This window comes from Vulpes lagopus, chromosome 1 (genome assembly GCF_018345385.1).
Source record: "Vulpes lagopus strain Blue_001 chromosome 1, ASM1834538v1, whole genome shotgun sequence".
In the NCBI taxonomy this organism is placed as follows: Eukaryota; Metazoa; Chordata; class Mammalia; order Carnivora; family Canidae; genus Vulpes; species Vulpes lagopus.
This window is the reverse complement of record NC_054824.1, coordinates 143,528,366-143,547,281: the sequence shown is the minus strand read 5'-3', so window position 1 is coordinate 143,547,281 and position 18,916 is coordinate 143,528,366. Positions and strand designations below refer to the sequence as shown.

The 18,916-nt window shown below is 53.3% G+C and overlaps 1 protein-coding gene across 4 annotated transcripts; it reads right to left on the bottom strand.

Moving 5' to 3' along the window:
- Nucleotides 1-451: 451 nt before the first annotated feature.
- CHRNB2 (cholinergic receptor nicotinic beta 2 subunit) lies at nucleotides 452-18,798 on the bottom strand. Of its 4 annotated transcripts, none has more exons than XM_041722371.1 (8): nucleotides 18,116-18,798; nucleotides 10,869-11,056; nucleotides 10,368-10,490; nucleotides 9,584-9,729; nucleotides 9,357-9,401; nucleotides 8,792-8,901; nucleotides 7,123-8,023; nucleotides 452-3,712 (listed from the first exon to the last, which is right to left on the bottom strand). In XM_041722371.1, the coding sequence occupies exons 2-8, from the start codon at nucleotides 10,930-10,932 to the stop codon at nucleotides 3,542-3,544; spliced, it is 1,560 nt and encodes a 519-aa protein (XP_041578305.1). In that variant the 5' UTR covers nucleotides 10,933-11,056; nucleotides 18,116-18,798; the 3' UTR covers nucleotides 452-3,541. The 4 variants fall into 4 exon arrangements, with proteins under 4 accessions (XP_041578305.1, XP_041578312.1, XP_041578326.1 ...); XM_041722378.1 differs by having other exon boundaries at nucleotides 18,469-18,798; XM_041722392.1 differs by lacking the exon at nucleotides 10,368-10,490.
- Nucleotides 18,799-18,916: the final 118 nt, after the last annotated feature.

The window sequence follows — 18,916 nt, the reverse complement described above, 5'->3', positions numbered from 1 at the left end:
GGGCTGGGGCACAGGGCAGCCAGGGGTGGTCAGCTCACAGGTCTGCCCTCTGTTCCCATTGACCTGTGTTCCATCAGAGGCCACAGCTGAATGGTGCCTCCAGGTCGAGACCCAGGGCAGACCAGGGTCCTAGGGACCACGCAGCCTTCAACCTTGACCTCCCCGCACAGATGAGCTGCAAGGAGACCCCATGGATCCTGCCTCCAGGCCCTTCTACAGGAGCGTCCCCAGGAGCAGCCTCAGCTCTGCTGCCCCAGGTCCAGCCACATGGCCATTTCTTCCCCAGCGACTAGAGTCCTTGTAAAGCACAAATCCCAGAAATCAAAGTAACTGCTCACCTTCAGGTTCTCGTACTTTCATGCCTCACAAGTCCAATTTCTCCAGCTCCCCTCACCCCCCGCTTTCCCACATCTGCCAACCCTGCCCCCAGATACAACAGAGAGACAATACGTCTTTGGAAACAACTTTTCTTTGCAAGAATCTTGAGTTCCTAATGAATCTGGCCTGGCTAGACCAGTGCAAATATTCCAGAAGCACAGACAGGGGAGGCCAAGGCTGGGCAGGAAGCTCAGGGTCGGGGGGCACCTCAGCAACTCCTAGACCTGCAGTCCCTTAGGAGCCACAGGACATTCACCCTGGTCACTTGGGCCTGCTGGCCAAACACTGAAAGGTGCCACTGGCTCTCACTCCAGCCTGGGCACGTGATGGGCAACACCTGCTGGACCAAGGTACTGTGTGGCCATGCCTGAGAGCCGGAACCGAGTCCTACATGCCCCTGGCTCTCCATCAGCCTGCCGCGAGGCCCAGTGGTCCCTCCACCTCTGAGTGAGGCTTCCATCAACAGGGGCCCCTTCCCTGCAGGCAAAGGCCCGGGGCTGGGAGGAGACAGGAGTCGTGCCCCCCAATTCCACCCAGAGCCTTCCCTGCCTCAGCTTCCCTACACGGACAGGTCTCCTCCACACAGAAGGCCAGCTGTGAGGCTTCCATGCCTCGTTTGCTTTCAAGTCTTCAGTAACATAGTCTAGCTACTGCCATATGAGACACCTAGCCGCCAAGAAACCACTTTCCTGCAGCAGCACCAGCGACCCGAAGCAGAGTCTGCCCAGGCCCTCTCCTCGGACAAAGTGGTTTTCAGATGGCCTGTGACCCTGCTGTCCAGCCTGCTTCCCCAGCCCAGTGTCTGCAGTGCCCTCTCCACACTGAGGGCACCCAGCCCTGGGCAGGGGTGGGGAGCCCCAGACAGCACCAAGGGAGGGACAAGGGACCACCCTCAATGGACCTTCCGGTGCTCCCAAGGCTCCAACTCCCATCTGTGCCCTCCCCTCCCCACTGCTGGCATGTCCCCACAGAGAGCTGCACCCAGACATGGAGGGGATGGCACTGCCCCAAAGGCCCTGCCCACTCAGCCCCGTCACGGGCGGCCTTTCCTCAGCAGGCTTGGCCACCCTCACGTCACCACTGAGAACGAGCATGGTCGGAGCCTAGTGCTTGTGCAAAGTAAGGCAGCCATCTCCTGGCCTCAGTTTCCTTACATGTCAGATGCTTGTGGAGAGCTGGGTAAGCTGGGGCCTGAAGTCCCTCTAGCATTTCTGGTGACCTGCTTGGACCACAGCCATGCATGAGCAGTCCTAAAGCAGGGAGCTGGCAGAGTCGTCCATCAGGCCTCCGTGGCAGAGGCCTCCCCGTGTGGTCCAGGATGAGGCCAGGAGCCTAGGACAGGTAGATGGGAGGCCTCGGGCTGGCACCCCACCCCTGGGGGGAGGGTTCCTCTCCAGTTGCTCTCCCTAGGAATTTGCAGGTGGTACAGGCACAATACAGGCAACTCCCAATTTGCTGCTCTAGAAAAGCAGACAGAAAAGCACTGTCTGCACAGTCCCCAACACCCCTCAGAAGACACGGCATGAGCCCACCTGGGCAGCTGGGGAAAAGTGCTGAGGCACAGCATGCTCAGCTGCTGGCTTACCATCCATCCGGGGCAGGACTAGGTCAGCCCAGGGGCCCCGAGTTCACCCGGGTTAGGAGGAGCCCAGGGCCAAGCTCAGCCCAGGGCTGAAATGGCGCTTTGCCAAAGGCACACTCCGGAGTGGCACAGCCATCAGACCCACCAAGCCCCCCTGCGATGTTTCTCCCGTGCCCGGCCCCCCCAGGTCCCCACCCTGCTTCAGGGGATTCAGTTTGCACAAGGAAGAGAGAAACAGTTGGGTGAGCCCACTGCACACTTGTCACATCTCCGCCCTGTGCCAAGTACAGACAGCTTCTTCACGAACCTCCCTCCCTCTGTACAGCCAACTCACAAAGGGGGCGCTGCTGTGCCCATGTTAGAGATGAGGTCGCTGAGGCCAAGCAAGGCAGAGATGTGCTCCCAGCGGCTGAGAGAGCAGGTGTGAGCCAGGACTCAAATCCACACCGAGACTATCCTCCCTGTGGCCTATGCTGCTTGTCCCCCCAGCCCGTCAGTGCCGCCTGCACTGCTGCTGTGCCTACAGAACCTGTGTCCAGCCGGGATCCCGAAGAGAGCATGATCTGCATTGGCCAGCCCTTTGGCTGCACTGGGCACGCTGACCCCTCTGTGACTGGCCACCTGCTGGCCTGGCAATGAGGACCAGTGGGACCCCAAATCAGACCCAGTCACGGGTCAGGGGTGGGGGCAGAAGGCCCGTAGGAGGTCTGTTTCCTAGGCTAAGAAGCCAGGTGGTCCCCAGCTAGTCGCTGGAAGCAGGGTCAAGACACAGCCTCCTAAGCCCACAGGACAGAAGCAGAGGCCGTGCTTCCTGAGGAGCTAATGACAGCAAGGAGGTTCTGCTTCACCCCGGCTGGTGGGGAGGGTGGGCAGCACCGCAGGCAGAAAGGCTGGGGCTTCTTAGAGCTAACAGCATTACTTGACTGACCCCTGCTACCCGGGCAGTTCCTGCAGGGAGGGACAGCCGTGAGTTCGCATGTTGTGCAGAGTTGCAAGGACCTGGGTGGGCTCTGTGCAGGTCACCGGAAGGCATGGAACCAGGGGCTCCTTTGCTGCCCAGCCCAGTTTGAGCAAGAAAGGAAGTGGGGGGACATGCAGGGACAGGGTGCAGGACCTGGGGCTAGGCTCCAGAGCCCATGGAAGCAAGGGGCTGAGGGGCCTCGGAGGCCCCCTAGGGGTCTGACCACAGCCCAGAGGCCAAGTCCTTAGGAAGGGGCCGAATCCAGTCCCACAGGGCCCTCCTCCTGCTCGTCCCTCAGAGCTACTATGACATCAGCCCACCACATGCTGTCAGTTCGGCACCACGTCAGAGGCCTTGGGGCTGTGTCCCCTTCATGCTTTCCTGGGGTGGGACGCCCCACATCCACACCCTCAGCTTCCATGCCTGACCAGCAGCACTAGTGTGGGGCTGGGGCAGGGCAGCAGCCGGTTGGGCCTGGGGGTGTGCTGGGAGGGGCTCAGGTGGCGGGAAGGCTGGATTGGGGGCAGCACACCCCCCCACCTGTAGCCTCCCTGTCCCTCCTATCCCCAAACTACTGTCAACGGAGAGCGGGGTGGAGGAGCTGAGAGCTGGGGAGGGCCTCACTTGGCGCTGGGGGCCGAGTGGTCCGTGTGCAGGAAGGTGGCCGCAGAATAGTTCTGGAACAGAGGTTGCAGGAACATGCCGATAGTGCCAAACACACAGACGAAGACAAAGATCCAAAGGAACAGGCGGTCAATCACCATGGCGACATACTTCCAGTCCTCACTCACCTGCACAGATGAGACAAGGGAGGCCGGGTTATGAATCGCACAGTGCAGGACAGGAGTGGATGGGAAATCACAGGTCTCACCACACACACACCCTCCCTGCTCTGCGACCCTCCATGACCCCAGAGAGCAGCTCCAAACTTATCTGCTGAAAAGCCTCTAGCAGCCCCACCACCTCCCGGGGTCATCCAAACTCCCAAATTTGGGTTCAAGACCCACCCACGACAAATCTGAGCCTCCACATGTGCTGTCCTCTCCCGCCCGAGACCCCAGACTTACCACAGCTCGGTGCATGCTCTCACATTGCTGTGCCTTTCTGTCTACCATTCCAGCCTTCCCTTCCTCTGCCTGGTAAACTCCTACACATCCTCTACAGCCCAAACTAAATGTTACCTCTTCTATGAAGTGATCTTTGCTGACACTCTCTGCACTTTCTCAGCAGTGTGGACATGTCTTGATCACATTACGGCCTCCCCAGCCCACCCCAGCCAGTGTTGAGCTCCTAAATGACAGAGACCCTACCAGATGCATTCTGTAATCCCAGCACCTGCAACAGAGTGCCGGTACCTGGGTGTCCCTGCAGGCCTCCCTCCTTACATGACTACCTGGGAGCCCCGTCCAATGGTGCCACCTCCACACACAGGCAACCCCAGTGTGAGGACTGGTCCTTGGAAAGAGGACATCTAAGTCAGACAGCTATCACAGGGCCTGCTTCCAGGGCCGGCCTCCCCTCAGAGCTCCTTCACTCAGCCCGAGTCAGGGCCTTGGCACACATCCCCCTGGAGGTCTGAGAAGGAGGCCGTTGTGTCCGTTGACCTAGTCAACCACTGAGTAACGGGCTTGTCCATGCCATGCTGGTTACTGCTGTGGCTTACAGTCCACCAAGGGAAGGGGGCCCAAATAAAATAATCACATGCCAGTGGGTGCTTCTAAGGAAAGTCGGGACTGAGACACTTGGAGGGGTCTAGCCTGGGATGGCCTCTTTGAGGAAGTGACACCTGAGGTCACATCTGAAAAGCAAGAAGGAGCCAGCTGTGGCAGGAACAAAGTCAAGCAGGCAAACCCAAACTGAGGGCCCTTCTGCCAGCCTGCATCCCTTAAAATGTTGATGCCATGAAAACCAAAGCTGAGAAACTGTTGCAGATCAAAGGAAAAAAAAGACAGAACAGCTAAATGCAACTTGAGAACCTGATCAGGATGGGAGAGCGCTCCAAAGGACATTGCTGAGAAAGCTGGAAAACTTTTTTTTTTTTAAGATCTATTTATTTGTGGGGTTTTTTTTAAAGATTTTATTTATTTATTCATGAGAGACACAGAGAGAGAGGCAGAGACATAGGCAGAGGGAGAAACAGGCTCCTCACAGGGATCCTCAAACTGGGATCACTCACAGGGCCCCTCACCCGGTCCCCAAACCGTGATCACACTCTGACCCAAAGGCAGACGTTCAACCACTGAGCCACCCAGGCTTCTCTATTTATTTGTGAGAGAGAGAGAGAGAGAGAATGCACAGATGGGGGGTTGGGGAGGGGGCAGAGGAACAGAGAATCTCAAGTGGACGCCACACTGAGCACAGAGTCAGACACAGGACCCCATCACAACCCTTGAGTTTATGACCTGAGCTGAAACCAAAAGTTGGACACTTAACCAAGTGAGCCACCCAGGAACCCCAAGACCTGAAAATTTTTTTTTATGATGAAATAAATAAATAAATAAATAAATAAAATTAAAAATAAAAAGATTTTTTTATTTATTCATGAGAGACATAGAAAGAGAGGCAGAGACACAGGCAGAGGGAGAAGCAGGCTCCTCACAGGGAGCCCAATGTGGAACTGGATCCCGGGAATCCAGGATCATGCCTTGAATCAAAAGCAGACACCCAACCGCTGAGCCACCCAGGTATCCCCTGAAAACTTTTATTTTTTTTATTTTTTTAAAATTTATTTATTTATTTTTTATGATAGTCACAGAGAGAGAGGGGGGGTGGCAGAGACATAGGCAGAGGGAGAAGCAGGCTCCATGCACCGGGAGCCCAACATGGGATTCGATCCTGGATCTCCAGGATCGCGCCCTGGGCCAAAGGCAGGCACTAAACCGCTACGCCACCCAGGGATCCCCCCCTGAAAACTTTTAATATGGATTCTGTATCAGTTAAAGATATTATATGGATGTTGATTTTCCTGAATTTGATCATTGATCCTAGTTATGCAAGACAACATCCCTACTGTCAGGACAGTGAAGTATTCAGGATAAATGGTCACAATGTCTGCAACTTTCTCTCAAACAGGAGAGCAAATGTTAATAGCAATAATAATACTTTTCTTTCAAAAGATTTGGGAGGGGAGAGAAAGAGCATAGGGGGAGAGGCAAAGGGGGAGGGAAAGAATCTCAAGTAGACTCCTCACTGAGCACAGAGCCAGACGCGGGGCTCAATCCCAGGACTCTGAGATCATGACCTGAGCCAAAATCAAAAGTCGGATGCTTGCCTGACTGAGCCACCCAGGCGCCCCAGTAATAATATTTTTTAAAAGGAAAAGAAGGGCATTCCAGGCAGAAAATCCTGAGCCAGGGAGGAGAAGGCACAAGATTTGAGAAGGAGATATTGTCTATTTGGATGGAAGAGAATAAAGCTGATTCAGGAAGACCAGCAAGAGATTCTGCATGGTCCAGCAAGAGCTGGTGGAGGCTTAGGGCCAGGGGAGTACCCTGGAGATGGACGAGGAAGGAAACAGCTGAGAAGTATTGTGGACATTGTGCTCATAGGACAGGACTTCGGCTGATGTGCACGGAGGGGACAGTTAGAGAGAGGAGTCAAGAATCACTCCAGGCTTTCAGTCTGAACTGTTGGTTGGACCATGATGCCATTTACTAAAAGATAGGGAGACTGCAGGAGAAGCCGGACGGTGGCGGGATGTGGATGGAGCACCACACCCAGCTAAGTCTGAGAGGCCTTGCGCCCAGCTCCGTGCTCCTGTCTCCGGGGCCTGGCCTGCCCTCCGCCCATCAGGAAAGCTCCCCTCTTGGAAGAAAAGAGCCGGGTGTGCGCACAGCGGGGGATGCTCTGGGAAGCCCCAGCCTCCACCTACCCCTCCTCCAAACCAGGGCCCAAGACCAAGGAAAGATGTGTGGACTTGGGCCCCTGCCCCCCACCTCACGGAACCCCTTCACCTCCCACCTTTGACCTCCAATTCTGTCCGCCATGAGGCGCACGAGGGACTCCTCCGGGCACCAGCTCCAACTCGGGGGACCAGAGGGCCTCGGGTCTCTGGGGGGTCATGGCTTCCCCCGTGTCCCCCTACCCTAACCCCACCGGCACGTCCGCCCCGGCCTGTCAGACTCCTACTAACGCCACTCCCCGCGCCGCCGCCGCCTCCTGGAAGCCCACGCTGTTAGCCCCGCGCAGCAGCGCCACTCACGCTCTGGTCGTCGTCCTCATTGCGCACGTGGTCCGCGATGAAGCGCACGCCATCCACCGCCGAGCGGAGGCCACAGCCATCTGTCCCCACCCCGCCGCGCGCAGACCCGGAGTACGACTCCCCCGGGGCTTCTCGGAAGAGGAGGGCACCCGCCTCGCGCTCGCGCTGCCGCCGCCTTAGGCGCAAGCGCTGGCGGGCACAACGGTGGCGCGGCTGCTGCATGAAGAGCAGCGTGGGCAGCTTCTCCAGGAAGACCACCTTGACCCAGGGAGCCATGGTGTGCGTGGTGGGCGAGCGGTGGTGCACGTTGAGCACGCAGACGCTGGTGACGATGGAGAAGGTGACCAGCACCATGGTAAACATGAGGTACTTGCCAACGAGCGGCACGTCTAGGGATGTGGGCGGCACGATCTTGGAGATGAGCAGCAGGAAGACGGTGAGCGCCAGCAGCACAGAGATGCACAGTGTCATCTTCTCGCCGCAGTCAGATGGCAGGTAGAAGACCAGAATGGCCAGCGAGGTGATGAGCACACAGGGGATGATGAGATTGATGGTGTAGAAGAGTGGCTTGCGCCGGATGATGAAGTCGTACGTGATGTCCACATAGGTAGAGTCATCTGGGTTCTCGTTGCGCCTGCCGGGCAGCGCCACGATGTCCCACTCGCCACTGGGGGTGAAGTCGTCCAGGCTGGCCACGTCACTCTTGAGCACCAGGTCGATCTCTGTCCGATCATAGGTCCACGAGCGGAACTTCATGGTGCAGTTCTGTTGGTCAAAGGGGAAGTGCTTGACTTCGATCTTGCATGCGCTCTTGTAGATGGCTGGCGGCAGCCAAAAGATGCTGCCATCATAGGAGACCACGGCGTTGGAATAGAAGGACACCTCGTACATGCCGTCAGCACTGTCAAGAGATGAGCACGGTAAGCCGGGCTCAAGCACTCCTGCACCCCAGCCATCAACTCCGCCCTGAGCAGGAAGAGAAGAAAGCCAAGGGAGATAGAAGTGGGAAACCCTCTGGGCAGGAAACCCAGGTCTGAGGGTAACCATCTGGGGCATCCAGAGGTGGGGCAGGAGCTGAGCAAGAAGAGGATATGGATGAGTTGGTGGCCAGGAGGCCCCTGAGGCCTTTTGGAGGCAGAAGAGGGTGGATGAGGGGGGCTGTCTGCTACTTGTTGTGCATTGTGCCAGCTGGTTGCTCCACGCGAGTTTGGAGAAGCTGGGGGAGCCATGGGGGCCAAAGTAAGGAGCACCAAGCTATGAGGGGGACAGAGGTGAGTGGGAGAGGAGATGCACCTCACTAGTGATTTGGGATCTCAGAGGTAAGTGGGATTATTGCAGGAAAGAGAAACTGGTTCTTTGACCCTGGACAATCCTCTAGGAAAGCCTATTCTTGAGTCAGTATAGACACTGGGGCTGTCAATCTTTATTTATATCCCACTGCAGCTCCAAACCGTGGGACTCATGTTGGCTGGGAGGGACCTGGCTATGACCCAAATTACCTTGTAGTCATCCAAGTTCTCCACATTACACTTCACCAGTCTGGTTCTGTGCCAGTGACAAGTCCCTTCTGTCCTGCAGCATGAGCTAATTTACATTCCTTAAGACCCCTTCCCTCCCAGAGCATTCTTGTGGTGTCCTCCAGCCTTCTCATTGCTCTAAGGCCACCTACTTGTTGTATAGGACCACGTCTGGGAGCCAGATGTGTTTGGAAGGGAGCCGAACTTTCTTCATGTTGTCAAACTCCTCAGGCTTCCAGGTAAGGCGATAGTCCTCCCATTCCTGGGACAGGGAGAGAGGGAGCATTACCAGCCCATGCCCTTGGTGAGGCTCAAGGTCAAGGACAAGGGGGGGGCAGTCTGGCTTGAGGAGGTTTTCAAAATCCGTCCCCTCCCTACAGTGACTTCTCTGTTCAGCAGATGTGGCTCATAAGACACTTTCTCATTTAATTTGCACATCTAAGCCAAGATATTAGAATCTACATTTTACAAATAGGAAAATGAATCTTATAGAATTTAACATATTCAAAGTCAAAGAGCTGGTGAGTGGAAGAACCAAGTTTCAGATCCAGTTATTTAGCACTCCAACAAATCTGTATCTTTCTGTCTTTTTTGAGGAGATTAAAAGAAGGAAAAGCACATGCAAAAAAAAAAAAAAGAGAGAGAGAGAGAGAGAGAGAGAGAGAGAGAGAGGAAAGAGGAGACTAGGGATGTGGACTGGGCAGGAAAAGCACTAACCTGGGTCAACCATACATTGGTGGTCATGATCTGCTCCCGCTCATGCTGCAGGGAAGAAGAGAAGCTGCCAAGAAGGCCTCCCAGCCTGCAGGCTCACCACAACCACCCATGGCCCTTCCCATAGCTCCCCAAGCCTTGGGAACTCCAGAGGAATAAGCACACATGTGAATCCATTCTGGCTGTTCTGACTTCCATAGCTGGGCAGAGAGTTTGGGACCCCCACTCACCACACTAATGAGCTGGGCCAGGGACACCATGAGCTGTACCGTCACCAGCTCAGAGCCATTGGTGGCCGGGCGAATGAGCTTGTTGTACCGGGAAGGATCCAGGAGATGCTCCACTAGCCGCTCCTCTGTGTCAGTGCCCCAGACTCCTGGGCAGGGGGGTGGGGGGGGGGGTTGGCAGGAAGGAAGGAAGTAGGCAAGGAGGGCCCACCTAGCATCCCATTCTCTCTAGACCAGTGGGGCAACCAGGCCAAAACAGGAGCTTCCCACCACTCCATCCCTAAGGGTACAGCAAAATGCTTATGTTATCCCATGGGGTCCCTCATAGAGAAGCACTTCTCTGAGTTCACTGGCTGGGGACACCACACAGATGTTTCCAGACTAAAAACCCAGTCTTCTAGGTTAGTGGAAACCTGCTATTCCTGCAAGATCTCAAACCGTGGCTTCAAAAAACATGAGATTTCATGTTTTCATGGCTTCTCCTAAAAGATCTCTCCAATTCAAGGAGGGTTTTGGGTGGTGGTGAAAGGGAACAGCTCCTTATGTTCCACAACCTTTCTCCTCAGTCCAGGTCCATCTGTGTATACAAGGAACATGAGGTGCCTCCACACGTGACTTTCGGTTTTGACCCCATCCCATCCCCACCTTCAAAGACACTGGTTTGGGGTGGATGGCTGGGCTCCCTGTGCTGTGTGTCAGTCCCCAATTCCACACACACGGGAGCGCACCTCCCATGAGATGGCATGCAGGTGTGGGAAGCTTGTTTAGTTGTACAATCACTTTGTACCTGCCCCTGCATAGACTGTCCTGCAACTCTGCACAAATGTACCCCACTCCCTCAGAGCTCCAGCCTGGCCCTCAGAGCTCCAGCCTGGCAGAGCGTCTTCCCTTGGAAGTCTTGTATCCCACCCTACAAGAGAGTAGAGAAGTCACTCAGTCCCCTTCCTGTCTGGTCCCTGTGGAGTGGCCAGACTTAGGAACCCAATGTGGGGCACAGGAAATGATGGAGCGCTAAGGGAAGGTGCCCATCCAGGTAGAGTTCTGGAGATAATGTTTCACGAGAAGTCAAATGGCATCTCAACCGCAGAGTGTGCGCTCCTGCCACCCCAGAAAGCCTGGGGAGACCCCCCTCCTCCCTGCCGGTGCCCCTGCCATCCCCACCATTGCCCAGATCTCACTCGATTCCTTGCGTCGCCTACTCCTGCGAGAACGTCATCATTCCAGCTCGGTCTTCCTGGCGCCCCCCACCTCTGGGGATCCCCCTTCCAGCTAGAAGCGCGATCCTTACCTGCGTGCAGCCCGAGGAGGCCAAAGCCCAGCAGCAGCGCTGCGGGCCCGGAGCGCGTTGCCATGCCGGGGGCGGGGTGCTGTCCGCGGTGCTGAAGCCGCGCCCACGCCGCCAGAGGGGCCCTGCGCGGGGCCGCGGGGCGTCGGGGGTTCGGGGCTACGGGGCTGCGGTTGTCCGGGGCTATGGGGCTGCGGGAGAGACCAGGCTTCTTGCTAGCACCGGCCTGAGCAGACGGAGGCTTTTCCGGCTGCTCTTGCCGGGAACACAACTCGGACGGTGAGCGGGAGGAGTCTCCGCCCCGGAGGCGGAAGCACCAGAGCCCAGAAAAAAAGGGGCGTCCCTGGGTGGGACGTTCTGCTGCTCGGCCAGCTCACCGGATGGGGGAGTGCTGGAGCCTGCAGTGGGGGCAGGGACCGGGAGGACTCTGAGAAGGGCGGGAAGCAGCAGCTCGGGGAAGACCAATAGGTCAGGACCCGGCGGGGAGTCGGGAGGAGTTTCTGGGGCTCCCGTCTTCCTTCTTTGCTCTTACTAATCCAAATGATACTGATTCTCTGGGAGACTCAGGATGCAGATGGGAAAATGCATTGTAGGCCCTTCCAGAAAGAGACAGGGGCTGTGGGTTTGCTATTTTTAAAAAGCAAACAACTTCAGAGTCTGGAAACAGTCATCTGTCCCCTTCTCTGCGTCCGAAAACTCCCTCAAAGGCCAAGCTTCCTGCCCTCCCCCGGGGGCCTGAAAAGAAAGCAACTTTCACGATTGGAAGGGTAAGTGGCCCTTACTCCCTTTCACTGCAGGGTTTGGCTTCTGTGTTACAAAGGGGATCCAAGGACCATTTTCACAGAGGCCGACCTAAGAATGAAGCTAATGCAAAGAAGAGCAAACGTGAGACAGAGGATTCACAACCCAATGACATCTTTGACCAGGAAAGCCCTGTACTTTCAGCTTCTGAGTCAATCAAGTCTTCCCTTTTCTCTTTGGTGGATTTTTGTCACTTGCAACTAAAAGATTCCTGACGAAAGCAGCCTTATCATACGTCCAGGCTCTGTCTTTTTCCATCTCTGCCTCCTTCTTCAACCTGGTCTGGACCACTATACCCAGCTCCACATCCCACTGCTGGTGAGGTCTCTAAGACTCTGAACACTCTCTAAGACTATGAACGCTCTCCACCCCACATCTGTCCCATCCCCCACACTTCAGGGCCTTTTAAACATGTAGTTCCCAAAATAAATAAATAAATAAATAAATAAAAATAAACATGTAGTTCCCTTGGCTATTTTATCACATTTCCCCTCAGCCGCCTTTTTTTTTTTTTTTAAGATTTTATTTATTCATGAGAGACAGAGAGAGAGAGGTAGAGACACAGCCAGAGGGAGAAGCAGGCTCCATGCAGGAGCCCAATGTAGGGCTTGATCCCAGGACCCGGGATCATCCCCTGAGCTGAAGGCAGATGCTCAACTGCTGAGCCACCCAGGGGTCCCCCCTCAGCCACCTCCTTTGAGTGAAACTTTGATCACTTGACAGAAGTGTCACTTCTTCAAGGAAGCTGTGCCCTGCTGTACGTTTGCAAAGCTGCCCAGTGAAGAAAGGAGTCAACCAAAGGCAGTGGCTGCCTCTACTGCTAGACCACGAACCAGCACAGGGCCAGTCTGGTCACGACAGCTCAACAATAAGCAAAGGGGCTGGTATAGGACCAACATCTTCTAGTGTAAGGAAAATTCTTTATTTTTAAACAGTTTGAAGATTTTATTTATTTATTCATGAGAGACACAGAGAGAGGCAGAGACATAGACAAAGGGAGAAGCAGACTCCCTGTGGGGAGCTCGATGTGGGACTTGATCCCAGGGCCCTGGGACCACGACCTGAGCCTAAGGCAGATGCTCAACCACTGGGCTCAACCACCCAGGAAATTCCTTTTTAAAAGCTCAGCTAAAATCAACTTATTTAACATGCCCTGTTCCTCAAATTGAACAGCAAAAACAAGACAAGTACCAGAAAGGGAGAAGTGGGTGGCCACAGACCCCATAATGCACATGGCAGTGGGGGCTAAGACCTGCAGCACAAGCTCCAGGAAAAATGGATGCATGAACATGTAATGATCTCTTAAGAATCAAAGAGATCTTGGAAGCGTGGAAAGGAGTGGAGAAGAAAAGCCTTAAAGAAAAGAGAAGAAATGTGTGCCACTACTGTATTTGATGAAAGGGTCAAAGGTGGGGAAAAGACCCACCTTCAACAATTCAGATCAACATTTGTTGGGTATCTAGTGGTTTTCAAGGGTTGTATATGTGTTGATACAGTGACCAAAGGACCCAGCTATTAAGGAGATCAGTGTGGTGGCTATTCAGGCAGAGAAGTGAACAAGGTGCAAAGAGGAGGGGAAGGTAACAGTGCCTGAGCATCTGCAAGAAGTGGAGATGAAACAGATTTCAGAGGAGGAAGCTTGCAACACAGGTGCCTTAAAGGCATTTCAAAGTCCTTACCAAGAGGACCAGTGACTGCACACACAGATATACTTGGTACTTAGCACTTTTTTCTTTTGGTGGATGCACAGTGACTGAGGAAAGCTCCTATGAAAATCTCTCTCTGGAGTGGTTGCTGGTTTCTGGGATGATGGACCAGATGGTCATCTGCTTGCTTGCTTGCTTGAAGCTCTTGACAGCTCCTTGGCGCTCCTTTCAGGCCATCTATGTGGCCTGTTCACCGTGACCTCTATCTTTTCTTTTGAGATTCCCCAGCTTTTGCTTCACGTTTTTTTTTTTTTTAAGATTTTATTTATTTATTCATGAGAGATAGAGAGGCAGAGACACAGGAAGACGGAGAAGCAGGCTCCATGCAGGGAGCCCAATGTGGGACTCGATCCTGGGTCTCCAGGATCAGGCCCCAGTCCAAAGGCAAATGCTCAACCCCTGAGCCACCCAGGCATCCCCTCCCTTTTTTTTTTTTTTTTAAATAAAATACGGAACACTTCACGAATTTGCAAGTCAGCCTTGCCCAGGGGCCATGCTACTCTACTGTTTTAGTCTATGTGCTGAGAAGTGAGCTTTACTTCAAGTTTAATTCCAGCTCAGCAGGGAGTCCTGAGTACAACCACCCAGTGGCCAAGGAGAGCTGGACTGCCTTCCCTCATGTCTCACACACGCTCGCTCCTCGCACACCCACAATAAGAAAGGCAGTCAGGGAGAGAATCATGCAGGGATGCTCACATCTAGAAGGCTCAGCCCTGAAGCAAAACCGTGACCAGGAAAAGTTCTGGTGGGACACTCCATTGCCTCTGATGGTAAGGGACATTTTCTCTTGTGAAGCACTACAATTAATGCTACTTTCTTTTATTTAAGTTATTTTAAAATTAAAAACTATTTAATTGTTAAAAACTATCACCACAGTAATACATATTCATGAAGACCGATTGGAAAACACCAATTAGCTACACAAAGTCCAAAAAGTTCATAATACTACCTCTTAGGAAAAAATAACTGTTAGCACTTTACATACAAATATTTAAATATTTATACATTAATAAAATATATACAGTATACATATAATATCTATATGACAGGTATCTATACGAATATTATGTACCTCTAAATTTACCTATGTGTACTTAGATATTATATGCAAAACATATATAAATTACAAGTGCATAAATTTTCACACGAACACATCCATTAGTCCTACCCAGATTAAAAAAAAAAAATAGAACATTACCAAGATCCAGAATTTCCCATTATGTTCCCTCCCAGTCATTATTGCCTCCTTTTCAAAAGGAACATGATAGAGGGAGGGCAGAGTTGGGGGGAGGCTGCTTAAAGTTCTAGAACTAAAAGAGATCATGAGTATACAATACTGTTGATGTATGGAATGCCACTGGACTGTACACTTTAAAGTGGTTACAATGTGTAAATCCTATGTTACACGTGTTTTCCCACAATTAACAAAAAAACTGAAAAAAAAAAATAACCAGTATTCTAATAGAACACATTGGCTTTACCTGATAAATTTTATATAAATGGAGTCATAGGGGTACCTGGGGGGGCTAAGTCAGTCAAGAGTCTGCCTTCGGCTCAGGTCACGATCTCAGGGTCCTGGGATTGCGTTCTGTGTCCGGCTCCCTGCTCAGCAGGGAATCTGTCTCTCCCTCTCCCTCTGCCCTCTCCCCACTCCTGGTCTCTCTCACAAAAATAATCTTTTTAAAAAAAGTAAATGGAATCATAAACTTTGTGTGTGTGGCTTTTTTAGACATGACATTAGTGCAACTTGTGGGCCCTGCTGAACATGCTCCCATGTGAATATGCCCTTGTTCATCCACACCACTACTGTCAGATTTGTGTTGTTTCCTGTTTTGAATTATTAAAAATAATACTGCCATGAACGTACTTGTTCATGTTTTTGGTGTACAAAAATATGCATTTGTTGGGTTCATAACTAAGTCATGTACATTTTTACTCATTTTTTTTAAAAGGAACATCCCGTAAATCTAGACTCGTAACCTTTCTTTTCTACTTACTGTTCCTCCAACACCTGTCTATGCTGGTGAGTATTCTTTGGTAACTATTGTTAATAGCTGCACTGTGGGGATCCCTGGGTGGCGCAGCGGTTTAGCGCCTGCCTTTGGCCCAGGGCGCGATCCTAGAGACCCAGGATCGAATCCCACGTCGGGCTCCCGGTGCATGGAGCCTGCTTCTCCCTCTGCCTATGTCTCTGCCTCTCTCTCTCTGTGTGTGTGTGTGTGTGTGTGACTATCATAAATAAATAAAAATTAAAAAAAAAATAGCTGCACTGTGTTCTACTGCAGGTAAGCTTTTGCACATTTCTTTAATAATTTCCAAATGACATTGCTGGATCAAAGATTTTTACATTTAATTACTGATGTATTGGTAAACTGATAATATCTGGGTTGCCCTGGGGCCTCAGACTAAAATTCCAGGGTTGAACACCTCCACACTCTTAGGATCTTGTCTATGCTGAGCCTTCACCTATCCTCTCTTCTCCCTTACCTTTCCTCCTGATCTCCTTCTACTTTGGGACTCAGTTCTCTCAGACTGCCCCCCATTTCCACCTAAGTAAGTTCCTCACATTCCATCTTGGGAATTAACCCTGGTATCACCCTTTAAGGCTCCTGCTGTTCTTGATCCCTATTGTGTTCATCACATTGCCTTACAGTGATCCAATTTACCCATCACCATGTGCTTCTGAGGGCAGGAGTAAGAGACACAAGGAAAAACCATCCGTGAGCAGCAGCTGTCGTGGAAGGAGCCTCTGCTCTGTGCCAAGAGTCACTGCCTCCCAGTGTTCACGACAGTCCCTGGCAAAGAGCAAGAGCTCAGGATGTATTTGTTGAGTCTGAGACAGAATACTATGGTTCTGGGAGCAAAAGAGAAAACCACTCACTTTGTCCCTAACAGGCACATGTCCTCACTTCAATAACACATGGCCTTTTGGAGAAAAAAACAAAAATCTCTATACTTTACTTTTCTTAGAGCAGCCAAAATGACCTTTTAACATTTTCAATCAGATCATGCCATTCCAAGCTTAAAATCTTAAGTGGTTTCCCAACGTACTGTAAATAAAACCCAGACAACCTTTCACCACTGGCTTCCTTTCCTCCCCTCTCCTCTTAGGAGACGGTATGCGGATTCTCTACTTTCCAAACCTTAAAAATTCCTTATCATGTGCACCATTCTAAGCACTTTTCATGTCATCCCACCTGGTCTCCTCAGATGCCAGGACAATCTCCCCGTTCCAGGAACAGAAACCAAAGCAGACAGGCTGAGCAACTTGCCTGGTCAACATCTTCCTTGATCTTAAAGGAAAGCCCAAGCTCCTACACACAGTTTTGAACATCTGCCAGGATGTAACCTCTGCCTGCTGTATGTGCACCCATCAGCCTAGCTCTTCTTCTAACCTGCCACCGTCCTAACCTCTAAACCTCCCCACACACCATACCTTCAGCCTGGGACAGCACCCAGCCCTTTCCTCCCTACAGAAGGAAACTCATCGGTCAGAATGTTGCATGCTGCTTGTTCAGGGGAGCCTCCCACTGGACTAGATGCAGGGAAAGGGCAGGACGGGCCCCTCATGTCCAGCGCCTGCATCCCATGTATAGGTGCTCAGTAAGCATGATAAATCTAGTGAGTCAGTGGGTGTTAAAGAGGTCACCTTTGCTGTATCTATCTCCCCCAATGAAATGCAGGCCCCACTAGAGCAGGGAGCTTTTGTTTTATTCACTCCTGCTTCCCTAGCACCTAAGGGTTCATTAAATAATTGTAAGCACCAGTTGCTTTTATGCCTGATGCCCCTGCCCTGCATGTGTCAGCAGAACACTACATAGCACTCCCTACTAGGCTTCCTCCAGAGGGCTCTTCCTGCCAGAGCTGCACCAGCAGAGACTGGAAGTTACAGGTCTGCCCTCACTGCAGGACCTGTCTGCACAGCACTGTGGAAACATCTCCTCACCTTGTTTTCTTCTAAGTAAAACTCTTTATAAAATATGGAGTTCAGAGGCGCCTCAGTGGGTTAAGTGTGGGACTCGGTTTGGGTTCAGATCATGACCTCACCGTGATGAAAGTGAGCCCCGCCTCTGGCTCTGCCTGGAGCTGAGCTGGAGCTTAGGATTCTGTCTCCCCTCTACTTCGGCTTCTTCCTCCCTCCTGCTCACTTTGAATTACAAACAAGTAATTTAAAAAGAAAAAAAAAATAAATAAGGGCAGCCTGGGTAACTCAGAGGTTTAGCCCCGCCTTCAGCCCAGGGCCTGATCCTGGAGACTCGGGATGGAGTCCCGTGTCGGGCTCCCTGCATGGAGCCTGCTTCTCGCCTGTCTTTGCCTCTCTCTTTCCTGTGTCTCTCATGAATAAATAAAATCTTAAAAAAAATAAAAAATAAAAATATGGAATTCGAGATTTCCCTAATGGTTTCATTTGTGGGATTCTCTCGTTTGGACTGGAGTCAAGCCGTGTGAAACCTCTGGAGAAAGCACCAGGGGAGGCCGAGGGGCAGGCAAGGCCCACGGGCAGGGCCAGCAGCTGCTAGGAGCCTGTGTCCTTTCCCCTCTTGCAAACACGGATAAGACGCCGTCCTCACAGAGCTGGGAAGAAGGAGTGATAGAAACGCTTGCAGGATACCAAGACAGACAGGGCTAGGTCAGGAGTTGTTGAGGCTACAGGCTCGCATCCCCAGACACGAAAATGACGTGAAAAGGAGGCTCGGCCCCGAAAGACATAATTAGCCCCAAGAACAGAACACGGCATCCAACCTCGGCTCCTGACTCCCGGAGCTCCACAGCCAAGACGACCTTTATCACGGGAGCGAGAGCGCAGTCCACTCGCAACAAAGCTTGGTACTCCCTGCCGGCCCCGGGGGAAGGGGGGGCGGCAGGCCGCGAGGTCGGTGGGCAGAACTCTCCTGTCCCCGGCCCCCCCTACCCCCCTCGCACCCTCTGTGACCCCCACAGAGGCCAGGGCCACCGCCGGGGGAGAGGGATGGGGGGGGGGAGCCGGGGTCCCTGGGGATGGCGGACACCCTGGCTCGGCCCCGTACCCCCGCGACCAAAGCCCCCACGTCCCCAGCCTCGTCCTCTGCCACGGGAACCAAAACGGGCGACCGCACCTCGGTCGGGGGACCTGGGCACCGCGCGGTGACCTCTTGGTGTCCTGTGCACCGCCCGGCCCACGCCACGGCTCAAACGAGGAAACTGAGGCTCAGAAGAGCGGTGGTTACCCCAAGGTCACCGGGGAGGCCCGGCGGGCAGGAAGGGAGGAGACGAGCCCGCAAGCCACCTAGCCGCTCCCCAGGCTCTCGCCGCCCCCGGCCCCGCACGGGCGCCGGGGTTCGGGGCCTCCTGCCAGCATGCCACAGGCTCGCCGCCGCGTGGGCCGGGGAAGACGCGCCCGGGCAGGAAGCCGGTCCAGCACAGGAGGCCCCTAGGAGCACGCGGCGCGGGGGCACGTGACGGGGAAACGCCGGCGGGAGGGCGCACGCGCACGCTCACGCGCACGGCCTGCGTCAGCACGCGCCGAAGCGCGGAAAGCGCCGGGCCCAAAGCCCCCGGGTCACG

Coding starts and splice junctions, on each gene's coding strand:
- CHRNB2 (XM_041722371.1), bottom strand. CDS start 10,932: ATGGCAACGCGCTCCGGGCCCGCAGCGCTGCTGCTGGGCTTTGGCCTC. Junction 9,730..10,367: donor GACAGTCTATGCAGGGGCAG/GTACAAAGTGAT, acceptor CCCCCTGCCCAG/GAGTCTGGGGCACTGACACA. Junction 3,713..7,122: donor ATGAGGACGACGACCAGAGC/GTGAGTGGCGCT, acceptor TCATCTGTGCAG/GTGAGTGAGGACTGGAAGTA.